The sequence below is a fragment of the Myodes glareolus genome, chromosome 13, assembly GCF_982192425.1.
Source record: "Myodes glareolus chromosome 13, mMyoGla1.1, whole genome shotgun sequence".
In the NCBI taxonomy this organism is placed as follows: Eukaryota; Metazoa; Chordata; class Mammalia; order Rodentia; family Cricetidae; genus Myodes; species Myodes glareolus.
The window spans coordinates 8,594,531-8,613,052 of record NC_142038.1 but is presented as its reverse complement, the minus strand read 5'-3'; the positions used below and the strand labels follow the sequence as shown (position 1 = coordinate 8,613,052).

The 18,522-nt window shown below is 47.3% G+C and overlaps 1 protein-coding gene across 6 annotated transcripts in view; it reads right to left on the bottom strand.

Moving 5' to 3' along the window:
- Positions 1 to 4,104: 4,104 nt before the first annotated feature.
- The window catches only part of Ctdp1 (CTD phosphatase 1), a 60,321-nt gene continuing 45,903 nt past the window's right edge, over positions 4,105 to 18,522 (bottom strand). For 4 of the 6 annotated variants that reach the window (XM_048418982.3, XM_048418983.3, XM_048418979.3 and 1 more), the window contains 2 exons: positions 17,904 to 18,091; positions 4,105 to 4,908 (listed from right to left, as the gene is read on the bottom strand). In XM_048418982.3, coding sequence (XP_048274939.3) covers positions 4,767 to 4,908; positions 17,904 to 18,091 — 330 coding nt within the window. In that variant the 3' untranslated portion in view covers positions 4,105 to 4,766. The remainder of the gene's footprint in view (positions 4,909 to 17,903; positions 18,092 to 18,522) is intronic. The other 2 variants (XM_085676371.2, XM_048418984.3) reach the window with 1 other exon arrangement.

Genomic DNA, 18,522 nt, shown 5'->3' with positions numbered 1-18,522 from the left:
GTGTGACAGAGTTTCATACCTGTGGGGAAGGTCTCCTTAACCCAGACAGTGGCTGACACCTAGCCTCTGCTTATGTGCCTGGCCAGTCGGACACTGAAATGGGAAGGTCACCATGGAGACAGGTGAAAGTGCAAGAGACGGATAGGGGCTGGGAAGATCTCCGAGCCACTCTTGGGACACAGAGACCACATTAATGTAAAAATTAGAAATTTCCTGGCACCAAGTAAGAGCCCTTGAAAACCAGAAAAACCGATAGATGATTGTGCACAAAACACAGAAAAGGGCACAGCAGGAAATGGTGCTGGTGTCTGCAGTAGGACTCCTATTCCAAGCTGGCAGGACACAATGGAGAGCAGTCTGTCACATCCTTACAAACCTAAGTACTCGTGTGTGTGTGTCTGTGTGTGTGTGTGTGTGGTTCTTTTTTGTGGACGCTCACTGCCATGATGAAAAAAGCACATTTTTATCAACTTTGGAGGACATTTTTTGTTTTGTTTTTACTGAGCTATACATTTTCTTCTGCTCCCTTCCCTTCCTCCCCTCTCCCCTTCTACCTAATACTCTTACAGTGGTATCTAGCCACCCCACACTCAGGTGTTTACCACAACTATATTAATCACAGTTCACATTTACAACCAAAATGTCCCTTGGTAGGGGAGCACCTAAACCAGCAGTGTTTCACCCAGAGAGATAAAAAGAATAAGCTACATAGCCATGAAGGACTCAGAGGCCAGATAGGTTGGGGAAGGCCTGTGGCTAGGTCTGCATTTGCAACATGAAGCAAATGTACTCAAAGGTCAGTGTTTTATGGCTACCTTGAAAATTTATAATAAAAACCTCTGGATATGAACCACACTCAAAATGCCAACATTGTTTCTCTAAAAAGACCAGAAAGTAAACAGCATGGCGGCACACAGCTATAATTCCAACACTCGTGAGCATAAGCTAAATCTGTATTATACAGTAAGACACAGTCTTGGAAAAAAGAAAACAAGTGGAAACCATCCCATTTCAGTTGTTACAGATTTTCAAATATTGGAAGGTAAGTCAGTTTATTGCCGACTCATATAAAGATTTCTTTAGGGCTTTGATGAGTTCTCTTGGTTTAAGCCAGTGTCTCATGGAGCCCAGACTGATCCTGATTTCACAGTAGCCCTCGTGACTCCCTTGCAATGCATTTTTAAAAATTTATTTATTTTTATTTTATGTGCACTGGTGTTCTGCCATGGGCACCAGGTCCCCTGGAGCTGGAATTACAGTTGTGAGCTGCCATGTGGATGCTGGGAACTGAACCCAAGTCTTCTGGAAGAGCAGTCAGTGCTCTTAGCCAATGAACCATCTCTCCAGCCCTGTGACTCACTCAACTTCATGAGTGCACAACCTCACCCAACTCTCATCGAGCTCTAGATAATAAAAAAGACTTCAGTCAGGCAGTGGTGTATGCCTTTAATCCCAGCACTCGGGAGGCTGGGGCAGGTGGATCTCTGAGTGTTAAAGGCTAGCCTGGTCTACAGAGTGAGTTCCAGGACAGCCAAGACTACATAGAGAGTTTGACTATTAGAAAACAAAACAAAAAACCTTCAAAGAAATAAGTTCAAGCTACTAAACCTACTATGAGCTAATTTCAAATAGATGTACAAACTGTGAACGAATAGCTATGACCTGTGTCTGCAGAGGACCTGGGTTTGCTGCAAGGGCTTTCACAGCCACAGGTGTGCAGCTAGCTCTAGACGGGTCTTCAAGAGGGCTGCAGTCAGGGGACTGGCAGTCAGTGCCTACCAGAGGATATGGCTAGTTCTGACAGGTGGGAGTCAGTATAGAATCTTGAAAAACCTTGTGGTAGGGCCTTCAACACCCACTTCCTGCTTGGCCCAGCCCTAACATTGATGTGCAAAGGCAGCCAACACTGAGATGGGGAAGAAAGTCCATCTTAGGCATCTCTGTGTATGGGATGCTCTGGGACTAAGTCACACCTCAAACAGGACAGGAAAGCCCTGGGGACAGGTGTACACAGATGGTGGTGGTCTGAGAGGCGCCCTGCCCTGACCCAGTATCTGCAGCAAGCCTGAGCTCCTCGGAGGCAGATAAAGACTGGCCACCCACTGCAGCAGTTTCCTTACTCACCTTCCAGGGGCAGGTGGAGGTGGGGCCAGGTTAGGAAGGGTTTTGTTCATCTGGGCCAGGGAATGGGATGAAATGCATGGTTAATAGTGACATAAACATCAGTGATTGACAGCCATAAACACAGTCTGGGTACAGGAGCTGAAGGGCACCTGACAACCCAGACGAGCATGCCACCAGGACAGAACGATACTGTGAGAAGACGCTGACACTGATCAGCGCTGCTCAGAAGCCAGGTGGAGAGCCACGCTCATCTTAATGATCTGTTCTCACTTCCGTCCCAGCGCGGCTCTGCCAACTGACTGGAAGGCAGAGATTCTGTCTCCTGCTGCTGGAGTAAATAAATGCACTCAGCGACTCTGGTGAGCTTGGCTTTTGGGTGTTTGCCTGCTCAGCATGCATTTCTGGGCCCATAGTGGTCTTCCAATGATCTCTTTCCTTGTCCACACCATTGAGGATAGAGTATAATCACGTTAACCAAGCAATGGGAAAGCCCAGCAGAGTAGAAAGGTAATCCAAAGGGAGCCCTGGTTCCTGATGATGTCCAAGCATTTAACACCTAGATGCAGCAGTACCTGGAGCATCATCCATAACGTCTCTGAACATCAAGCCCATCCAATCACAAAGCTGAGCCCACTGGAGTATGTTCCTGAGGTATAGCTAGGCACGGATGACCCAGTCTTGATCCCCGAGTTCACTACCAATTTAGTCGTTAACCCAGGAAGGGGGCATAAGGCATTGGTGTCTTTATGAACAAAACTCACCCTGGCTGCACCTCAGTCCTGGCATACTGGTAGAAGGGGCTCCAGCTTGCATGAAAGCAGTATGAAAATCCCCACTGGGAAACCAACAAAACCCCAGGTCCCAACGCTAGCCACAAGCAGGCTGGAGACAGCAGGCAATCTAAGACCCACATTCTGGACAGCCTTGAGTTAAAATTTAGGGCAACCTGAAATAAACTGCCCTGCTGTGACCTTTTAACCATCAGGTACCTGCTTTCCTAACACCACCAGGAGGGGGTGGGTGGCTGACCTGACTGGGAAGCTTTGGGCAGGCTACTTCCCCCAGGGAGACAGCTCCCTTGACTGAGGTCTTCATTTTATACTTATTTGCATACACACACCCAGCCAATCAGCGCACATGGAGTCTATAGAACAGAATGTACAGGCTCTGAAGAAAGAGAGGGAAGAATGCCTTGGGCTCTCACAACCCCCGAGGTTTTTCCCTTAGGCAGAGAGACTCTTCGCTCTGGCTGCAGCCTGGAGCTCATGCCTCCTAACTCATGCTGGCCAGCTCTCAGCCAGCACACTACACAACCAAGACTGCAGACCTCCCAAGTTCCATCCCATGGTCACATCTGTGTGGTGACCAGGTTCCTTTTGGATCCCATGTAAGCAGATTCTCCTCTTGCTCGCCCTTCGCTGTCTGTGAGAACAGGCAGGAGACAGAATGAACTGTCTCAAGGACAGGTCTGGAGCACTGGCAGTGCCCTCATGCACCCAGCATGCCTCTAGATTTCTTCCCTCCCTGCCCGCGGCTTAGCAGAGAATAATGACTGGCTCTTACTGGCTGTGCCCCCCAACCCCAGCTTTTCCTGAGGACACCTGTGTGGCAGACTGACTAACAACATTGTTGGTCCTGTCAACAACACAGTCAAGTGCAGTAGCTACATCTCATGATGAACCCTCTCTCCAGCTGTGGGCCCCAAGCACCAGCCTAACTCCCCAGGTGTCCATTTCCTGCTGGAATTTACGACTCTGATTCTTCATGTGCTGGTACAAGCTTCTGAAAAAAATTCCCCAAGTAACAGGAAGCGATGGGGGCAGCAACGAGTGGGTGACAGCAGGCTCCACCATCCAGTCCCAGGGAACTACTTCTCCATTGCTATTAATCTCTGTTAGTGCACTGTGTCTGCTCTAGAAGCTCTGGCAGGGCTGAGGGAATCCCAAGAGGGCCGCTTGTACTGCTGTCATGGACCAGAGAGAACTTACAAAAAGGATTTTATTAAATGGAAGAAGAATCTGGTGGGTGGAATATGAAATATACAAAAACTTTACATCAGCTCTCTTAGGGAGGCACAGACGAGCTCTCGTCACCCTGCCCATGCCGTAGGCTCCAGCCCAGGCAGCCCAGGTTGCAGACGGCACCTGCAACAGGGAGCAGGTCATGGGGGCTGAGGGTGGCTGGGCCCAGGCCTGCCTGAGTCTCGGTGTCCTGTACACGTGGATGCACATTGCTGTTGCACTTAGAAATCCTTCAAGATTCTGATCGTGTCAGCTGTGAAAAAAGCCCAAGATGCTAGGTTCTCGCTACATTTCTCTAAGTCTTACTGGGTCCCCAGTCCTCACACTAAATATGCTGTTGTATTTGAAGGGAAGCCCCCGAGGCTCTCACTACATGACCGGACATCACACAGCCACTCTCGCCACGAGAGGCCCCGCTGAGCTCTTTGGCATAGCACACCAACTCCTCGTGACACTCTGTCGCCTCTGTCGCTTAAAAAAGTAGACTTTCCTATAGTAAAACTTCTTACAAACACTTATTTCTGCAAAATAATGTGTTTCTGTATGTGGAGCTCTGCAAAATATACGTTTTTCTGGAGAAAGAGGACCCAAGCCAGAGGCTGGACTGGTGGCAGGTCCAGGTCACATGAGGTCATTCAGCTCCGCTTCCAGAGCAGCGGCCATCTCATCGGCTTCCGAACTGCTGCCCTCCTCGTCATCGTTGCTGGATTCCCCGCTGGACTCGCTGGCCGCATCTTCCTCGTTCAGCTTTCTCTTGTGGCCCCTGAAGAGAGGAGAAGCAAGACCACTGTGAGACTGGCAGTGGGCAAGCATGCAGCCTTGGTCACCTCGGCGCAGAAAACAAGCCTGTGGTCACTGTCACAGGGAGGGCATGTGATGCAGCCCCACTCCACACATGGTTGCATCTGGAGGGACAGGGAGTGGCAGAGCTGTGCGGACTGGCGGAGGACACCCCATCCTCAGGTGTATGCCAAGGAGGAATTCTGTAGGTGTAGGTGACACATCTGGAACAGGAGAGGCCACAACAAAGGAGAAAGGCCGGAGACTAAGAGGCAGTGAGGTGGGTGACAGACAGGGTACTCACACACTTGTGAGCTCCCAACCTCACTGGAGCTGGTTGACCCAACAAGGCATGCAGGGACAACTCCCAGATTGTAAAGGAGAGAGAATGGCCAACAGGAATGACCACCACAGTGACAAGAGCAGCTGCTATGGGTGCCATGCCACAGTCTACAAAGACTCAGTCACTCAGGAACAGTCTGAACTGTCTCTGTCTGTGTGTGTGTCTCTGTGTGTGTGTGTGTCTGTGTGTGTGAAGCTATTACCAGGGCATGTGCAGCCTCACTGCTCAGGTCTGGGGGAGTCTCCTTACATGTGCACCCATGCATCACTACTCCATCTTATCTTCCTAAGCTTCCTTTACAAACACAAGTTACCTTTAGATTTATGGCCAGTACTTTCTGTCTCATTGCTAACACTCACTGTGTGACACATGGCCAAGCTCCAATTCTGTGTCGGCCTGTGTGTCTTCGGAGTTAATTTCTGTGTTGGGTGTAAGGGATGGGTTGAGATTTATTTCTTTTGCAGTTGCACAGCCCACTGCTACAGCACCATTTGTGGGAAGAGAATTTAAGAACTGCCTGAGAGAATATAAAGACCCACTATTCAAAGAAACCTTCTGAATTTTGAAGCAAAAGAAGAAACCTCTCCAAAATTGTATTTGGCTGCAGGAAAGCAAGTATTTATTTAGCCAAAAAGAGCACAAAGTTGCAAACACTGGATTTGCAAGACAGATGGCGCACACTTGGCCATGTATGTGATACAATGTATGAAATGCTCTAAAAGTAGCAGGACAACAAATAACCTAGAAGAGAAATATTCCTCAAGTGAACAAAACCACCAAATTCAAGCAGATAGTAAACAGAATGTTAGAAAACGCAAGTCAGGGTAAAGAGGTACAGAACACTCTCCAGGTGGAATGCCCTCCTATAGCTGTGTGCAGGAACTCGACGCCTTGAATTCTGGGAGCTGCACTCAGTTGGGAGTCGAACTCAGGCTACCTGTAGGAAACAGGCCCACCAGCATGCTGACACTGAAATACACATCTGTTTTGGTCCACGATGAACATTACTGCCAGAAAACCAAGGAGGCTGAAGGGGGAGGGGGGAGGTGAGACGCTCAGTGGGGAAAGAGCAGGAAGGAGGACCTGAGTTCGGACCCTTGGCACTCATGTAAGATCTGGACACGATCATGCAAATCTATATTCCCAGGTAGGAGTGGGGTGTAGAAAACTGGATCCTGGAGACGTGCCTGCTGGCTGCCTGGCTGAAACTACAAGCTCTATATTAGGTGGGAGACCGTAATCTAAAAATGAGGTGCAGTGGCTGAGGAAGACACACAGTGCTCACCCCCACACGTGCATGCACAGGCTGATGCAGCTCCTGCACATGTGTACATGCTCGTGCACATGAAAACAAGCCAAGAAAGATGTCACTCAACCTTGTGGTGACAGGAGAAGGGGGGTAAATAGACCCCAGGGTACTGAGGTTCAAAGCTGGCAGAACCTGGGACAACTTTCACCAGATTCTGAAATGCATTTTTAACTAGTGATTGCTATCCATGCTCAAAGGGCTTTAAATAAATTTTGTCCACCCTCAAAATTCCCTTCCACTTACACTTCTGTCTCCAACAATATCTTCAAATAGAGTGAGCCCAAGGACAGGGGCAGACCCAAACTACAGTCGAGTAGCCAATGGATGAATACCACAGCCAGCCAGCCTCCCTACCCAGAAGACTGGGCTCCATGTGGGCTCATTTTTTTTTATGATGTGTTACAAATCAGTGCCTAGTGGTTGGGCAGGAGAAGAAAATGTTGGGCAGACATGGAACCCAAGAAGCTCTGAGAAAGATGCTGCGTTCTGGAGTATGTAGGAGCACGTGTGTGCACACTTGATTACACCATTGGTGTAAAAGTGGCACAACTGCCTGCCTTGGACTAACACTGATGCCCAGAGGGAGCACAGGTTTGCAGCTGGGAGCTTAGAGGAAATATTGGGGACGAGGTGCTTGGTAGGACCCGGAAAGAGCAGGTGGGAAAAAGTCAAAGAAATACAGCCAGTGGCACAGTAACGGGTCCTCACGGTATCCTTCTGCAGTCAAGCAGTGACCGCACCTCATGGTAGACAAGTGTCCTAGCGGTGGCCTGCAGAGCACCCGAAAGAACAAACAATGGAAGACACCCCAGGGAGGCAACTCTTAGCCTGACAGACCCAGACATGTCTTTGTTTCTTTTTATCTTTCTCTTTTGGATTATTCAAGACAGGGTTTCTCTATATCTTTGGCTGTCCTGGAACTTAGCAGGTATGTTTAGAAAACCACAGAGTGACTGCGAAGAAATCTACAGTAAGAAGCTGATGTCCTAACCATCAGAAGTTTTGTATCTAGACTGAAAAATGACCCCAGAAGCCTTTCCAAGGCTGACACCTGTTGTACCGGCTCAAAAGCTGCAGCAGCCTGTTCTGGAGACACCATATCCCAACAACAACCAAACAACATTCTGCTTAACCAGAAACCATTATAATATTATACAGGAAAAGACAGAACATTTTACTAGCTAAAATTAAAGTTAAAAAAATCAAAGATGCCAGGCAGGGGGCCAGCACTTGGAAGACAGAGATATGGAGATCTCTGTGAATCCCAAGGCCAGCTGGGGCTATACAATAAAGACCCTGTCACAAAACCCAAACTCAACCAACCAACCAAGAATCCTACAAAAAACCCCATCAAAGATAGTGACAAAATGACCTAAAGGTTAACAATATGGAAGGCACCTCCTAACTTTATTTCCACGGTTACAGTCCAGGACCTGAAGACACTGCAGGTGAGGATGGCACAGCCACATGTGCCTATCCTGGGTACCGGCTAGCTGGTGGGCAGGCAACGCTACTGTCAAATGTTGATGCTTTCCTAGGGTGTGATGCACAGAGCTCAGCCACACAAAAGTTGGCTACTCTATGCAGAATGAATTTCCTCAAGCACATTTTCACTACAAACCTAAATTCTTTGTGGGGAGGGGATTGAGACGTGGTCTCAAGTTGCCAAGGCTGTCCTTGGATTTCTTAGTCCTCTTGCTTTTGCTTCCCTGGAATTACAGGCTATACCACCACACCAAGCTTTAACTCTTGGAAAACAACAGGGAAAATACAAATATCATTTTTTTTCTGGTCTTCAAACACTCCTTTGAAGGTCAATTTGGCTTTTTAAGTTTTTAAAATTTAAACCAGTTCTCACACTTGTGTGTAACGTAAGTAAAAGGAAAGGTAAAGGTGGAGCACCGTTTTGGACAGAAAGTCAAATGACACACTGTATTCTAGAGAGAGAGAGAGAGAGAGAGAGAGAGAGAGAGAGAGAGAGAGAGAGAGAGAACAGACACTATCACAGCTGAATTTTACAACAGGTTTGGCATTTCCTGGATCCTTAGGCTGACAGAATCTTTCCACACAGCCTCTGAGCAGCACACAGGGAGGGGATGCCTAAGCAATTCCACCCATCCAGCTAGCCCCACCAGGTGAGACAGAGTAGTGACCACTGCATCGCTGGTTGGATGCTGTTTTCTTTTATGTTCACAGGAAACCCACTGGTGGATGGTATTTTATCTGTCTGAATCTCAAGAAGCTGAGTCTCACAGGTCCTGACCCACGGTGTGATAGAGCAGAGGGACTGCATGTGCTCATCAATGTTAGAAATATGGGATTCAAACTGAAACTCAAAGACATGTTTCTGGGCCGGGAACTTGTGCTGACTCCAAGGAAGGAGGAAGTAGAGCATACGTCCTCCACAGAGATGGTAGGACCATGAGAGAACAGACGGACTGGGGCAGCAAGACCACGGGAAAAGGAAAGACAAGAGGGCAGGTCTGTGGCAGGACGGGACAGAGGGCTAGCAGATTCATAATGAGAAGAATTGGGAGAGTTCTTTAGTGACAATTCCTACTGCGGACAACTGGACTAGCGCAGCCCTTTATAGCCTCAGCCTGTAAGAAGCCAGGTAGAGCTTTACGGAAAGCGACGCACAGGGTCCACTCTTGGATAAAACAATATTTGCAGTAGTACAGTTTAAAATACACCATGAGTAAATGTAGGCAGTTAAAAATTACCTTGAAAATTAGCAACAGACCGCTGTAGGCCATAGTGATGAGTGCCTGCAACTGCTGTTTCCCTCCCTCTTAGTGTGACATGACGTATTTATATTTTGTTCTCACAACCAGCTGCACAACTCCACAGAGAAATATTAGCATATTTAATTTTGGAAAATCTGAAAGCTTAAAAAAAGCATATTAAATTCAATGTGGTAGAAGGATATAAACATGAATTATAGATGTAAATTTCCTCCCCAATATTTCAGCTTTCTGAACTCATTGTTGTCACAGCACACATGGAACATTGCCTAAGGTTTATTATTCAAAAAGTGCAGAACTATTTTAATAAACACAGTGCTGTTCTATACCAGCACCCAATCTAGTAAAAGCCAACAGGTCCCGTGTGCACTGTTCACATGCCAATTACAGCTGTGCGGTTTGTTTGGTAGAAGCAGAGAAAAGACCAGCATTATATGGGGCAACCCTGCTTTATTCCACTGACTTCGCTGAACACGGACGGGTCTGGGTAAGCTGCACAGGCATGGAGAAATACTTCTCAAAAGATTTGTGTTTGTGTGGCTTTGCACATATTAAAGTGTGTGACTTTGCACACCGATAAAACTATGTAGAAAAATGTTGTGTCTCCCCTTATACACATGCACACATTTTGTGAGGTACATTCTAGTGTCCAGATCTGAACAGGCAACAGTACAGGAAATGCAAATGTAGCCTCCCTCTTGAAGAGGCAGCTTCTGCTTCTCTCCACTTCTCCCCTTCCCTTCTGTCTCTCCTCCTACTTTTCTCTCTCTCTCTCTCTGTGCTTCTCCTTCTCCCCTTTCCCTTCTACAACACACTAATAAATATCCAACCTCACTCTGCATGTTGTGCCTGTCCGTCTGTCTCTTGCCTGCTGCCTCCATGTGGCTCGCTGCCTGAGACCAGCCGCCTTTGGAGAGCTGTATGGTTTCGTGCACTGGCCATGCCTGGGACTGGCTGCTCTCAGGCCCAGCTGCCCCCTGCCTGCCACCACATGGCCCTCTGCCTGCAGCCGCTCGGGGACCTGCAACATTTCTGCCATTGCAGCTACTCGGAAAATCTGGGGATCCACAACATTTTTAATTAATCCATTACACTGGTGCCAAAACTCGGGAGGCTCTCCTGTCCTGACCCCCTCTCCTGGGGTTGGGATCCGGAACCAGGTATTTTTTCTTCCATAACAATCATGTGTTCCATATACCTCAGTGCGATTTCTACACTTTGAGTTCTACATACACCACTAGCTTCAATTGGTGAATTTCCCCTATTCTGGTCAGCTTAAACGTTTCTCCGAACCAGAGGAATTGACTGGTGAGCTCCCGGCAATCTTCTGGTGTTCCTAGAAATGGGGGACAGCCCCCAACCATGGAGGGTTGAGCCCTTTGCTGATATTCATCTCTGGATTGTTTCCCTTAGCTAAAATTGTGACCGGACTGACCTGGGGTTAGTCCTCCTGCACTAACACTGCACATTCTGTGCGGTGCATTTGACTGGGGACCCAGGATCCCTCAGTTTTTCTCTTTTCTTTTTTACACCTGCTGCTAAAGGTCACTCGGAGCGGCCTCTTGCCTCTCTGGCTTCCGAGTCGCCCCAACTGAATCCAGTCAGGTTGTAGTACCCCACCAGGGAGCGGAGGACACTCTCCCATGGGTCCTGCAGTGTTCATGCCAATTTACACCCCGTCACCGTTTTCATGGGTTTTCACAATTTCAGTTGTGGGCAGCAAGCCATCCATGTCCTTCCCCCTGGGATGAATGCCTTTTAGAGGCCCTGAAACTCCAGGCCTTACTGCCCTTCTTCTACCCTTACTCCGCCGGTATCCTGCCAGTTCCACTTTTATGGGAGCTTTCTAACTACTGTCAGAACGCAGGCGAGTGGAAACAGTTTCCTCAGACTGCCTCTGCCACCGATACTGCCAATAAGACTGGTCAGACCCACTGGGCAGCTGTTTTCAATTTTAGCTTTTTGCTCCCCGATGCGTTTTGTGGCACGGTAGCTCAGCGACAGGGCAGATCATGACTCTAGGTCTCTCTTATTATTAAACTTAAAATCCCTGCAGCTCAAAAATTGTGGCTTTTCCATACAACATGTGACCACTGCCATTTTGACTGAGGTCACATGATCTTACCACCATCTTAACTGAGGTCAGGTGACTTCACTGCCATCTTAACTGAGTGGCTTTTTCATGTAATATGTGATTGTTGCCATTCTGACTGAGGTCAGGTGACTTCACTGCCATCTTAACTGAGTGGCTTTTTCATGTAATATGTGATTGTTGCCATTCTGACTGAGGTCAGGTGACTTCACCGCCATCTTAACTGAGAGCCAGGTCAGGTAACCAAGTCCTGTCATCTTTACCGAAGTATATCCTGTCTAGTACCATGGTTTATTTATGTTTTTGTCTCTAAATTTCTCTTGCTGACTCTGTTGCATGTGTTTTCTGCAGTGGCAAGCCTTTGGTAGGGCCCACCAAGAATATTCACTTTACCCAATTCCTGTTCACACTGTGAGTGTGTGTTTATACATGTAACTTAAATGCACCTATGTTTACTGTTAAATGTTATAATTGTCTGTTCATTGCACCTCATTTCAGACTACAAAAACAATAAGTCTCATATTTTAAGCTGTACTTTTAAGTCTCTTACAAAAATACTTCATATTTAATTCAACCCTCATTTAAAATAATATATTAAGCTGTTCTCTACTATTGTCAGTTCTGCCACTTTCTTTCTATTGCAGTTTTTTCTTCTGACTTTTTACGAATGTAAATCTTTCCTGTTAAGTTAAGAGCCAGTACAACAAGCTCAGACCCAGTTCTCCAGGCAGATTCTATACTGTAGTTGTTCCTGATAAATAGCCCTCAACTGTTCAGAGATCTGGGAATATGGCATTTAAACATTTAATTATTAAAAACTTTTCATAACAAAAAGATAGTTTGGCTCCTAGCAGTACTCTACTTCCTCCAAAGAAGACAGAAGACAAATAGGCACAGAACAACGTCCATTCACAATTCACTTTAACTGCCAAGCGCTGACCACTGGGCAAAACTGCCTTTCATATAAACTAAAGATCTCCAGACATAGACAGAATCACTGGAATTGGATAGCCTAGCTGCTCAGGTCAAGGTAGGCTTGTCTTCCTATAGACTTCTTAGCCCACAGGAAGTCCTGGAGCCTGGCAAGTCCTATACTAAACAGCAAAAGTCAAATAGGACCCTCAGCAATCATGGAGGACCCTGAGGAGTAGTTCTAGGTGTCAACCAAGTAAGTTCTCTGCTGTTTTTTAATCAGTAACTCAAGTAAAATTTCATCCTTCTCAAAGATCTCTGATGCAGTTTGACAGCTGAGAGGTTTTGTCAGTTTAAAAGGACAACCTCACCAAACAAATTTCAATGAAACACAAACACAAGAGTTGCAATTTATAAAGGTGTGAGGACAAATACAAGCTATCAAATTTCTCTCTCACACTGCCTTCCATAGTCTTAAAAATACTTTTCATTGTGCAAAAATATCTGTCACGGTCATTCTGACATAAATACGCCACTGCTTATACAATGGCTATGACTATTACATTTTTTTTTCCCTTAACTTAATTTTGTCCTCTATTCTGCCAATACCTTAAACAGGTATAAGAGACACCAGACATTTCCATACCACAAACACCGGACAGGAACAAACAAACCAGCTATGCCAGGATGTGACCAACACTCAGCTTTCTAAGGTTCCCCCCCACAAAGACGACACCCATAAATAAGCAGAAGCAGTCTTGAGAATCCACTGTCCCAATTCCTTTAATCTGTGATGCCTAACCTCCCGCCTTTTTATTATAAAAAAAGAGATGTAAAGATCTGTCTCTTTTAGAGTCTCTTCCTTTTTTTTGTCTCCCTCTCAGAGAGGTAGTATCTGTCTCTCCCTTCTCTTCTTCCTTCCCCCTCCATAACCCACTAAATAAATATTCAACCTCACTCTGCATGGCATGCCTATCCAATCTAGCCCGCTGCTGCCACGTGGCTTGCTGCTGGGGACCAGCTGCCTTCAGAGAACGGCGGCATGGTCTCATGCGCTGTCCCTGCCTGGGACTGGCAGCTCTTGGGACTCGTTGCTCCCTGTGTGAAACCACATGGCCCACTGTTTGTTGCCACTCAGGGACCTGCAGCGTTTCTGCCACTGCAGCTATTCAGGGATCCTGCAGCATTTTATTTTTACCTTTTCAGTTAGGACATACAATGTGCTGACAGAGCTCATGTGGTTTTCAAAATACTTGTCTCGGCAGCTTTTGAAAAGCCTGCAAGCTCATACATAGATACAGGTAATGTAAGTTTCGGCTAGGAGTGTTTGTTTCTGAGCTCTCCCTGCCCTTCTCCCCTGGCTTCAGATATGCTGACTCAGGCTAGACTTTTCCATACACTACCAGCTGTCCAAAGATCCTGAGCTTCTTTCCGGACCACAGCCTCTATTTCAAGGACCGACATGGGTAAGTTAGCACCATATGTGAGGCTACAGCTGTGAGCTCCTAACTGCCTGTTCCAATCTCCTCTACAATGTTGCTGGTAAACACTAGCCAGCCTTGAGCATGTCCCAGGCCCAGCAGTGCAGCCCAGCACCACAACATGAATCAACCAGAAGAAGGGAAAACTACCTACACAGAGCACGCTTTCCCTTTGCTGCTGGACATCTCCTGCCTATGAGCTTCACAATGCTGCTCAAGTGGAATGCATTCAGTCTAAAGTGTCAGGGCTCCTGGAAGGCGTCTTCCTCCACATGTGAGGCACAGTTTTGTTGGTGCAGGAGTCCTGGCAGGTGACTGCTCTGTGAGCACCTGGAACACTAGAAAGCAGGCTCACCTCAGCAGAGCTTTTGGAAACACATCGAGCTTCTCTTCCTGCTAAGTGTTCTCATCTTCATGTTCACAACTGACCTGCACTGGGTCTGGTGTGGATTTCTTCTTTGACATGGAGTGTGTTGAACTTTTGAGTCATAAAAATCAAGGCCATCAAATTTCAAAAGTTTTTGGCCATTTGTCCCCTACAATATTTTTTCTGCTTTCATTTTCCTAAAGTTAATTATCATGCCAAACCTAATTTCTACGTGAGCATCTCTGCAGTACTACTTAGTGAGGCTCGAGCTATGAGAGCTGGGGCTAATGTACGCTTCCAGGGAAAGAGAGGGATGGGGCAGGTTTGGGTGGCCACATTCTCACTCTCTGTGCGGAGATACAACAGAAGAGAGCCTGGGGCCGGGAGAGGGAACTTGTATCAGTAGTGACATTTTCCTTGTTCACTCCATGTCCCCATACCCAGGACAGTGCTAAATAAGCAGGAGAGCCTGCACGGGGGCTTTGTGCCCATCTAGCATGCCTTCAGGCTGCCACTCAGCGGGTCCTCTAAAAGCCAGTATGTGTGGAGTACCAATGGGGCAAAAGTGCCATCTCGTGCTATCACAGTCAAGGAAGGACAGACACCTCATCAAGCTCTCTGTCACCCAAGAGTTACAAGTATCAGCAAGATTGCTGCGGGCTTTGGCATTTCAATACTCTTGCTTTCACTTTTTTTTTACTAACTCTAGGAACAGACTAAAGTCATACTGTATTTCAAAGCTGACAGCTGTTGGCCGTGACACATACTCCCCCTCCCTCCCCGTAAAAAGTTCTTGCTGGAAGGTAAGGTAGGCATGAAGGACCAAGTCTGATACAGCTGTGCACTCTACCTGGGCGCCAGGCACTTGCCCTCTTGGGCTGGGTCTCTTACCTAAGCGCTGTGCACAGAGTGCTGTGCTGCTGGGAGGAGCCTGAATCACTTCTTGGTGGGAAAGCACAAATACAGCCGGGCTCCCCCTCCTGTTAGTCACTTTCAAGTTCAAGTGTACTAAGATGTTGAACAGCTTGGCCGTGTGAACCTGACAGGATGTGCTGCCAAGCAGAGCACCACGTGACAATCCAAGCCTGCACCTCAGTTGTGAAGCTTCATCACACTCAGGAACAGAATTAAGAAACTTGGCAGTCGTGAGACCTCCAAATCTAAGAGACACAGAATTGATGGGAGCTGGGTCTATCCAGAATGTCTCCTTCCTATTCAGTTTCCAACAGAGGCTGTGCTGGCTGTTGGCTGGGACAGCTATCAGAGAACCTCAAACATGCCATGAAAGGCCGCGGGAACTTGCCAAGCTCCCTGTGAGAACTGCTGTGGCTGTCGTGGGTCTTAGAGGTGAAGAGCAAATGTGAGGAGGTGAGAACTGTGTTATGTGTTTGCTAACAAGGCTCTCCACCAGCCTGTGGGCTCTTCGTTCTGTTCCTGAGTTCCAAAATAATTCGTCAAAACTACAGTAACAATCATAGAAATGACTTCTTATCCGAGGCGCTAGAGGACGGACAGGGCTGTCACCTAGAAATCTGGGTGGGCACATACCAGGTTACCCCATCTTGAATGCTCCCCTATTCTGCACCCAGGACAGCTACACCCCAATTCTTCTGGCTAAGTCAGGTGGTTTTTGCTCAGAGGACTCATCCTGACCATGGCATGTCGCTATTCTCATTCATGTTTCTCAGGTGGATGCCAGGAAGCAGAGCAACTCTCCCACATCATACAGTGCATGTTGACCTGGGTTCTAAATAGGACCCTTAGGATGGATCTGGTTTGCATTTCCTTGTAAACTGAGGCTCTGCCAGACTGCTGAGCTCAGTGTTTTCTCTCAGATGAGCTGTGCAAGGTTTGCAGGAGAAAACGCACAGCTGTGAGGTACAGTTCATAACCCACTCTGAGCTGTGAGGACCACACAAGGGGCGATAGCAAGGATAAGACAAGACTCCAAATCCTAGAGAAGGCATCGGGCAAGGCAGACAACGGAGTCTGCTGTAATGGAATTTCTGGACGGGGACACTGGGACACCAGGGTTTCCTTTGCCAGGAAGCAGCTGTGTTTCAGCTGTGTTCATGTGGGCTCAATGGATTCCCACCCAAAGGCTGAGTGCTGAGAGCAGTGGGGCTTTGTCTTATGTACTTTTTAAGGTCCTTTGTCTCCCTAATATGGTAACATTCATTTTCAGTGGATGTTATTTTATTGCCATAGGGCTAAGCCACTAAGGTTACATGGATGCAGTAAGGTTGCCTGACACTGAGGCCACAGGAATGCCATAAGGCTGTATATATCGACACTGATTAAGCCACATTATTTCTGTTGTTTGTTCTAAAAGGGCCCTTACACACTATTCCTGAGCTCTGCATCCTGCCCACTGCTGAGAGATCTGAGAGGACAAAGACATATTACTTTGTGCCCATATACCCTCTGTATATCACTGCACAGGCAGACAGGCAGGTAGGAGCAAACACTAAGCAAATAAAAGATGAGATAACTAACAAGCCAAGAAAAGACCAAAGATGATTATGAAAGAAAATACAACCATATGGCATTCTAGATTCAGTGAAATGATTTAAGTCACCAAAAATATTGCATAACCTAAACCCGAAAGATCACACTGGCAGAATTGGCGCAAGGAAAAGGCTAAAGCAGGGTAAGGCAGGGTCTCTCTCTGTAACAGTGAATATGCAATAAAGGCGTCAGAACGTAGCTGGGGCAGACACTGGAATTGGCTATCTTTGATTCTATGCCTTTTAGTGCTTTCTGGATTTTAAATAGATTCATGTCAAGTTGATAAAACAAACTTTTAAAGGCAAATCAGCGTGTTGATATTATAATGCCATACCACTATTTAATAACAGCACATAGGGATCAACAGAGCAAAACAGAAAACCCACCATATATCCAGAGACTAATTTCAAACTAGTGGAGAATATTATTGGATAAATCGCGACAGAACTATTAGGTCCCTTATTTCCTGAGGCAGGAAACCTAGCTCCACAAGGATGCACAGCAGCTCTGGCAACTGTGCACACAGTATCACGGCACAGACAAGAGGCTGGAAGAACATACCGTAGTGAGGAGAACCTTCGTCAGCTGAAAAGAGAAGGGAAAAGATGCGCATGCTCGCCAACCCTTGAAAAGGCCCCGCAGATGGAGCTGCATGAGTCTTGCTCCACCACCTGACTGCCCGCTAGTGACAGGACACCCAATGCCAAGCTGGAAACTCAGCATCAGTGTGACCCCTGACACTTAGGAAGAGTTCCCATGGCAACACCTTATCTGTATTTATACCCACACAAAGGAGAAGGTAGGGTAAGGTAGCTTCCCCAGGATAGAGCTTCTGGAAGTGCTATCAGAGTCAAGTACACACCCACTAGCAACCACTGGCACAAGAGGATGCCGCACAGGCTCAAGGATAGGATCCAGGAGCATAAAGACCGTGCTCCCACAAGCAATGCCAAGGCGACCTCAGGCCACTCCCTAATCCCCACAGAATGACCTGAGGTGTGACAGTCAGACCTTTCAGTAGAGCTAGGACCACATGCAGTCAGAACAGTTTCCATGAATAGTCTGAAATGCTTCACTGTCACCAAAACAAAAAAGGCCAAGCAGGGTTCTCTTCTCCCTTCCCACTGTTGTGAAAATGACACCGACACCCAAAACAGAACGCAGACCTAAGTGATAGGCAGGTGCAGGCCTGGGACTGCCTCCCTCAGGCGCCCACCCTCACCTGGGCCCACGCATGCCAGTGGTGCTTCTTTCTCCAGATGGGGACAGCCCTAGGGGCTGCTCTCTTCGGACGCCTGGGGCTCTGGGCTTCCGGGGCTTTGATGCTCTCTCCTGCTCATTGTCTTGGTCTTCTGGCTTCTTCTTCTCACTGTCACTGTCATCACTGCCTTCTCCAAGGATGTCATCAACCTGACAAAAGGGGGAGAGTCAGTGGTCTTGCAAGTTAGCTTTCTGTAGGAATCACATGATCCACTCGCCCAGGAAGAACCACAATAGCTTCACAGCATCCCCATATAAGAGCATACTCAGTAGCATTCTGCAGGGGCCCGGATGTTTAGTTCTATTTCTACTTGAATGCTGGGGTCAAAAGCTATGCTTAAATGACAGCAGAAGACCAGACATTCCCATGGAGCATGCACATGAGTCCCAAGGAAGGGATGGTGATTTTCGTTTATGGCTTAAGTTTTCACATACTGTACTGATGGACTTTCTGTGAGCTGGACATTTACTTAACATCTTCTAGATCCATGAGACCCAAAGCCTGAGGACGTCATGTCCCAGGAGGAAGTGGCTCCTAGACACTGGAGCCTAGAGCGCAGTTGTTCTGCTTCAAGTGGAGA